The 8,532-nt window shown below is 44.1% G+C and overlaps 1 protein-coding gene across 1 annotated transcript in view; it reads right to left on the bottom strand.

The window, feature by feature from the left end:
• The window catches only part of cacna1g (calcium channel, voltage-dependent, T type, alpha 1G subunit), a 207,000-nt gene that overhangs the window by 31,111 nt on the left and 167,357 nt on the right, over positions 1 to 8,532 (bottom strand). Inside the window, 2 exon segments of the mRNA XM_070445033.1 lie at positions 104 to 117; positions 426 to 577. Coding sequence (XP_070301134.1) covers positions 104 to 117; positions 426 to 577 — 166 coding nt within the window.

Here is an 8,532-nt window from a genome sequence, read left to right as displayed (position 1 = left end):
TCTCTCCATTTCTCTATTTCTCTATTCTCTATATCTATATCTCATGCATAACCTTTCCGGACACATGGTAATTTCATCGGAAAACTCAAGCTGTTTTCATCACGAATCACCTTTCGGCTGATAATAAACAATGACAATTCATTGAGACATAATTTACGTGGGAGTTTAGTTCATGAATTGTTTCTATTACTTTATGTAATGTGGAGAAAATCCCCTGAAGAATTGAAATAACTTTTCTCAAATCTGTTTGTGCAGGCAAACAAACTACAAATCCCAGAGTAATGATGTTGGACTGTGTGGAATGAATACAAACTAGGCTGTCATGGGAATCTTTGTCTGTGCTTTCTGAGGGGCCATGGTGATAACTAACAGACTTCAAATCCACTACCTTAAAACTACAAACCCCATCATTGCTCAGGTCCTACCTTTGGCTGCTGATAGTGTTCCATCGCCATGGTGATGACATTGAGTGCGATGACAATGGTAATGAAGAGGTCCAGATACTGGGAGGTGCACATCTTGTGGATGAGGAGACGAGTGGGGGAGTAATCCGAGTAGTAAGGCTTACTCTGAGCTTCTGTTGGAAGGGGGGAGTAAGAGAGGGGAGGGGGGGGAGGTAGGTGGGGTGGGGGGGTCATAGAGTGAGATAGGGAGTAGTGTACTGGACATTGTGGGTGAAAGGTTTCGAGAGGTGGATGCCAGCCCGCAGGTCTCAAGAGATATAACAGTGTTAGTTAAAGAAAAACATACACACCCATACTGACATATATCACATAATTACAGAAGATAGAGGCAGATCAAGAGACGCAAATGAAAGACAGATGGAGTGAGAGAGAAGAGAGTAGCAAAAGGTACATGGAAAGAGAGGTATACAAGGAGACGAAAGGAGAGGAAAGAGGTACAAGAGATCTCGGAAAGAGAGAATGAGTGAAAACGAGGAAGAGAAAGCGAGAGAAGCACAGTGTTCCTGGGCCCAGGTCCCCTGTGGCTGCCAGTCATGACTAATCAAATCAGAGATGCTCTCCTCTGATCAACAATTATTCAAATGTAGTCTCCGCTGAGAGAGCATGAACGGAAATAAACAGCATCGCCACCGCCCAAAGTGGTGTGTGTGTGTGTGTGTGTGTGTGTGTGTGTGTGTGTGTGTGTGTGTGTGTGTGTGTGTGTGAGTGTGTGTGTGTGTGTGTGTGTGTGTGTGTGTGTGTGTGTGTGTGTGTGTGTGTGTGTGTGTGTGTGTGTGTGTGTGTGTGTGTGTAAGAGACTGTAGCTGTGGAGGAGGGAGGTTATTTTGGTGCATTGTGAGGCTGTAGGGAGCGAGTAGTGAATGGTTAATTTATGCTGTCTCTTTCAATGCAGCTTTTTCTCGCGTTTTCACTCTTGCTGTATCTTTTCTCTACCTCTTTCTCTTCCTCTCCTTCTCTCTCATAAAGACCCTACTGGGCACAGATGTCAATTCAAAGTCTATTTCACACTGGTTCAATGTCATTTCATTGAAATGACATGGAAACAAATTAGAGCCGGGACGATACCAGTATTGCAATACTTTTTCCATGGCAAAAATTCAAACACGAAGCATACCAAACTCTTTGGTCCTTTAAAAAACATCTGTATGTAAAATATTGTGCGCTATAGCTTGGAAAATAAATAAATGTGACTCTGGTTGACAACATAACGATGTTTGCCTCCAACATTAGGGCCGTTTACCTAAAGAAGTTAAATCTGCTTTGAGTTTTGTTTCCATGCCAAGACGCTAACAAGTATCGCAATACTGGTATCGTCCCGGCCCTAGAAACAACGTTGATTCAACCAGTGTGTGCCCAGTGGGACATACTGTACACAATACTGTACACAACACAAAGGACAGTTGATTTTACAGTTCAGTATATCACTTACAGTTTCACACCTGTTTCTCTCATCTGTCCTCTCTTTATCCATCCATCCATAAAGGACAGAGGAAAGAGGAGTATGGGGGAGGAGAGAGTCTCTCTATCAGTCTCTGTCCTCATCCCTCTTTCYTCAGTGAAAGAGAGAGAGAGGACATATGAAGTAGAGGAGGAGTCAGCGACAGGCCAGAATGGAAACACACACGTGATTCCCCCAGGTGCTGTTCAACTCTCCCTCTTGCCAATTAGCCCAGGTGGCTGCTGCAGCAGCTGTCTACATCTCCTGATGGGGTACCTGTGTATGTGTGTTTGTGTGTGTGTGTGTTCGTGTATTCACTGTATGGTCCATTGTCACCTCTTCTCCTCTGTCCTCTTCATCATAAATCTACTTGAGTGTGAGTCTCTCTCTCGTTCGGTGTCTACCTGGCCTATTGCTTTATCGTACATTTATTGTACAAAATGCAGACCCATTATACATTATAGCAGTGCATGTATTATAGGCAGTAAACCCAATGGCGCAAATGTTGTGGCAGTGAAACTTCCTGGGAAAATGCTTAGCTTCTGCAGTTCTGCTGCAGGGCCTAACACTTTATTTTAATGGGCCTCACTAGAGGCTCGATAAATGAAACTGTTAGTATAGTGTATTGAGCATCCATTGCTGTATCTTGACAGGACTGTCCAAATAATGTACTAGACATTTCAGTGGCTGACTGAGTTTTTTTTAAAGCAATCTAAAGCAGTTTTTAKGTGCAAAACTCTCATAGGTTAAAAACGCTACATCAAGAGAGGGAGAAGGAGAGAGAGAATGAGAGAGATGGACCTTTCCCTGTGTAAGTACTGCACTGAGAAAGGGAGAGGAATAATAAGAGAGCGAGAGAGGGAAAACAAGAGAGTAGAACCTTTTCCCCCATGGCTCAGGCCCAGCTCTCGCTCAGGGAGGTAGGAGAGGTGAGAGTAGAGAGGGCCAAATTATACCTCCACTACTCCCAAACTCTCACTCCCACTCGCTCTTTCCAGAGGAAGAAAGAGCTGAGCAGCACTCAGAGAATGGATCTGCCTTTAGACTCACTGGAACAGACTGACACTGTGATATCATGCCAAACCAATGAGTCAACCATATTAGCTTTTGCCAAATCAGCTTTAAAGACTTTTAAAAGTGTGTGAGTGTATGTTTGTATGTGCACAGTGTGCTTGTGTGTGTTTGTGTGCTCAGTGGGGCATATGAGGGCATATTCAGGTCTACTCTTGTGGGAAAAAGATAACTTTGACAAGATGATAGCGAAGAAGTGAGGTGTGAATACACTTCAGCACAGTCATCTTTCTCTGTCTCTTTTTCTCCTCTCTCTCTCTCTCTCTCTCTCTCTCTCTCGCTCACACAAACAGAAACATTACATTCACAAACATAACATAAACATCAACCAGACCCACATCCCATCAATCAACCTAAGGGGCCTTAGACCTATGTAGTCCACTAATTGGGATAAGAGGATCTGCTGAATGACTACCATGCAGCATGTTAGACAGAATGTCCATGTTGGTGCCCTGTGTGAAGATTATTGAGTATCCTACATGTTGGTGCCCCCTGTGAGGATTATTGAGTACCCTACATGTTGGTGCCCTGTGTGAGGATTATTGAGTACCGAACAGTTGGTGCACCGTGTGAGTATTATTGAGTACCCTACATGTTGGTGCCCCGTGTGAGGATGATTGAGTACCAACATGTGGTGCCCCGTGTGAGTATTTAGCCCTTCAAGAGGGAATGATGTGGTTCAGGAAACATCATACATATGACACATGATGATATGTTACTCTTGGAGATCTAAGACCCCTTTGGCTGAACGCACTGGTGAAGCGTCAAAGATCATCTGACTGAAAAAGAAAGGAGAAGTTAGTTAGCAAAGAACACCAAAGCAATACTAAAACCTGGTCCAAAAACAACCTCTTAACCCCTTGCCCCACATGACCTATACCCACCTGATTCTTTGAAGTCTACAAAGTGAGGGTATAAAGGTTAGGGTGAGGAACTAGGAGTTATTTTTGGACTGAGCCACACTCAGTAACTTCAGGAAGACGAGGCTCGGGTTGGGAAAATCAGACACACTGAAGTCCCTGGTCATGTGGCGAGGGAGTGGATACACCACAGCACAGCACGATGGGTTTACTGTCACAGTGTGAGTGGGCTTTGATTGGATTGGAGTGAATGTATGTATAGTGTATGGTGAATAGCTTTGCATTGTGATGAAGATGGCTTTGAGCTTGTTGGGTTGAATATGTGTGCATGGGTTTGAACTTGAAGGAGCTTTGGTTGGGTTGAATGTGCGTATATGGATTTGAACTTGACAGAGCATTGGTTGGGTTGAATGTGTGTGTATGGGTTTGAACTTGAAGGAGCTTTGGTTGGGTTGAATGTGTGTGTATGGGTTTGAACTGAAGGAGCTTTGGTTGGGTTGAATGTGTGTGTATGGTGTTTGAACTTGAAGGAGCTTTTTGGTTGGGTTGAATGTGTGTGTATGGGTTTGAACTTGAAGGAGCTTTGGTTGGGTTGAATGTGTGTGTATGGGTTTGAACATGAAATAGCTTTGGTTGAGTTGGTTTGCACATGCAGTGTATAGACTTGAAGGAGGTTTGGATTGATTGGATGTGTGTGTGTGGGTTCATAACACAGTGGAGCTATGTGATGGATACTGTGGACCTATAAAGGACCTATAGAGTGCTATGTTGATTTTTAACCAAGCTGTAGATGGTACCATATCATGGATTGTTCTAGAGTAACCTTGGTAKTATTGGGATGTGAAAGTTGTTCAAATGTGGTTTAAATCTCTACGATGCACATGTGATGCTTTTGATGATTGGTCAGGTGAACCTGGGGCTTGTGGTAGAAAGATGATTGAAGGGGGGCTTGAGAAAAGGAGGATAGTCTTTGAGCTTTGGATGGTAAAACAATGTCTGTGAAAGGAAGAACAGGCCAGAGGCAGTAAGATCAGTCACAATGTTACGGCCAGGATCATTTCCTGTTTCAGGTCAAAGGTCAAGATGATGTGGCGGTAAAACAGATTTGTGACTGATTTTACACGCCTGCCCTTTATGGTCAATGGATTGYTTCATATTAAGAGTCAATGTGTGCTGGGTCAACAGGTAGTGCTGGTAGATTACAGCACAAGCTCATGTCAAGGGGAAGGGGTTAACTTCAAGTGAAACTACATTGAATCCAATGATCTATTAATGATTTTAATTTTAGAGCCAGCAAACATTGAGTCATAAAGTTAGATACAAAATAAACAAGTAAATCAGAAAAGATTCTGCTGGATTTCCCAAAATGCACTGCTCCCCTATTCAGCACCAATGACAAAAAGAAGAAAGAAAAACGGAACTGAAAAGAGAAGTTGAGGAGCAACAGAGCAGTTTGAGGAGCCCAGAAGAAAGAGAAATAATAACATGACATCATTCACAATGACAGGGCATGGTAATTCATACACGCACACAAACACGCAAAAATGCACGAATACAAACACACACTCACTCACACACATACAAAGACACACAAAGACACACACGAGTTGTGCCGGTACACATGGTAGACTGACACACACTTCTTTCTGAGTCTGACTTGAGCAGGATGGACCAATTGGAATGGAGACTGGAATGGCGAAGGCAGGCGATTGGACAGCAGTGAGTGGAAGGCGGGGTTAACAGGGCGAGAGAGTGATGATGGGCAAATGAGAATATGAGCATATAAGAAAAAGACCAATGAGATTTCAGCGTTTCAGCAATACAGTAGACAGCACATTTCCCCCCTTCAATCCTCCATGGGAAAGTCCAAGTCCAAGTCTAATTCAAACACAACTATTACCCCTGTATCATAGTCTGGTAAAGTCGAGGCTAAATCCTTTAAAGGGGCAATCTGCAGTGGCTACATCCATTTTTGGACTTAAAAATTAACGATATGTACCCATTGATTCTTGAATAAAAGAACTTATAAATGCCTCCTGAGCTTAGTTCCCCTGTCGTACCCCATCAGAATCCAAAATATACACTTGTTTCACTCCAATGTTTGTAAACAAAGTAAATTAAAACTATACTTTTGATATCATGGATGGTCAGTACTCGCATCCATAGCTCTGTATATACATTTGAGAGTGGTTACATTTTTCCTGGAGACAAGGCTTTGTTTCAACTGCTGATTGCCGCTTTAAGTACCTTGTAGCATCAAATATGGTGTTCAGCTAAGTGGCAGTTACATTAGCCAAGACCCAGGAATCAGCAATTGAAGAGTGCTGTTTTAAAGGACCACCACATCACCTCTTTCTTCCTACCCGACACTAATCATGTAATATTCTACCACTGGCACATGCATGTCTTTGACTGTCCAATAATCCCCAGTTTTCTGGTTGGCTTGATCTACCACCTGGGTAGCAGTACATCTGTCCGACTGCTGGTACACCACATGTTAACCAGCCTCCTTCACTGTTAGCTTGGGCTGTAGGACACACACGCACACACCTGCTAACACACACACACACCTGCTAACACGCACAGATACATAGGTTACACACGCAAGTACACAATGCACACACACACCTTTTGTTTAACGAGTTACATTCAGTGGATCGCTTGTCGTTATCTAACACATCCGAAGCAGAGCTCAAAGGCAATGTGCCAGCTCACTTTAGAAGCACTAATTCTTACACCTCCAACCATGAAACATTCATACCCTCACACACTTTCATAAAACCCACTAGCACTACTTATAATACAAGGACCTTCTACTGCTACAGGCTCATTCACCTAACAGCATCAGACCACTGCAGGGATACGTATTGATTAGCTAGTTAGGCTGGACTAATCTAGGCTAGGTAAGTGATGCTAAGCACAACGGTCTGGTTATGTTAGGCTAAGAGGTGTATTGGTGCGAGCATTGGTGGGGTTACACCTACACCTTAGTTCATGAAAGTGATTAAATATTTAAATTCCTCTAGCGCTACACTTAACTCTGCTACTAACACCTAGCCGGTGGCATGAAGCATTTATCCCCCACCCACATCCTGAGAACCTCCTGACAAAATTAATCTGTAGAGGAGGACGTTTCAATCACTAACTGGCACAGGTCTTATCAAAGAGGAAGTGTCTACACTTTGGGCGGATTCACGTTAGAGCTCGAATGAAATTTAAAAGGCAACTTCCCCGTGTTCGCGGAGACTGCATTCACGGTAAACGCTGCACGTGGGGGCTCAATCGGAAATGACCTCTACATTTTTACGCGGATCTTCCGCTATACTTCTGCGATACAGATCGAATCCAGCCATTTCTCTCACTTCTATTTCTCGCTCTCTCTTTCTCACCCTCCTCCCTCCACCTTTCCTGCCTTCAGCCCGCCCCTCACTCACTTTCAATCTCTCTATCGCCACCATACCCCGCCCCGCCCCTCACGTCCTGTCCATCTCATCTTACAATCATTTTTTTTCATTCTCTCTCTCAACCTCTCTCTCTCTCTCTCTCTCTCCTTCCATCTCACTAATGGCCGAGTGTTATTAACTGCATTCCTACATCAGGGGAATATAAAGGAGGGAGAAGAAGAGGGATAGAAAACCTCCGTTAGATCCATCTCTGTTAGCACTGACCTAGATAGAGCTGGCTGCCGCGGTGTGTGCGTGTGTCTGTGTGTCTGTGTGTGCACGTGTACATGTGCGTGTGTGTGACTGATCAGTATTGATGACAGGGGGAGGAGTTGACACTCTTGTCCTAGCCATTTCTGTTCAGTGCGTCGCTGACATCATAGTTTAGGGGTAAAACATGTTAAATAGTCTTGTTTCACCCCCTGAAGGTGAACATAATAATTAAATGGGCTACAATACAATTACTCTCTACATTATCATCATGTATGTATATTTATTTTTACACCGTATCATAATTATTAGTAAAAGGTGTGCAGCAGTAGGACATTATATATTAATACCTGATAAAGTGATACAGCACGAGAGGCTGTGCCATCAATAAATCAACAGGCAAGGGATGCTGTTAGCTAGGACAGAAAATGGCCAAATCCTACTTTAGTACCAGTTCTTGAAGACAAACACAGAGAGAGGGAAAGCCATCTTCTGGGACATGACCCACACAGAGCAGGTCTGAGTAAAGCGTTTATCTCTTTGGGCTGTGAGCCTGGGAGAGTTAGAGGCCATCTGTTACAGTGACACATTCATTCCCTGAGCTGAGCTATGTAGAGACCACTCAGAGCTACATTCTCTCTCTCTCTCTCTCTCTCGCTCTCTCTCTCTCTCTCTCTCTCACACTCTCACATTTTCTCTGTTTCCCCTTTGCCTTTGTGTTTCCCTCTCTCTCTCCTCTCTCTCGACTCTCTCCTCTATCTCACCTTCTCTCGTCTCTCACTCTCTCCTCTCTCTCTCTCAACTCTCTCTCTCTCTCTCTCTCTCATCTTCTCTCTCTCTCTCCTCACTCTCCTCTCTCTCTCCGTCACTCTCTCCTCTCTCTACGTCTACTCTCTCTCTCTCCTCCTCCTCTCACTCTCTCCTCTCTCCCTCTCTCTCTCTCCTCTCTCTCGTGGTGGGGGAAAGAAGAGGATACACCGTTCCTGGCTGCCACATTACAGACGACAGCCCAGCCGCTGCACAACTTCTCCCTTCCCACTGCACTC

The sequence above is a fragment of the Salvelinus sp. IW2-2015 genome, linkage group LG8, assembly GCF_002910315.2.
Source record: "Salvelinus sp. IW2-2015 linkage group LG8, ASM291031v2, whole genome shotgun sequence".
NCBI lineage: Eukaryota > Metazoa > Chordata > Actinopteri > Salmoniformes > Salmonidae > Salvelinus > Salvelinus sp. IW2-2015.
The sequence above is the reverse complement of the archived record's forward strand: the minus strand, read 5'-3'. Positions and strand labels throughout refer to the sequence as shown.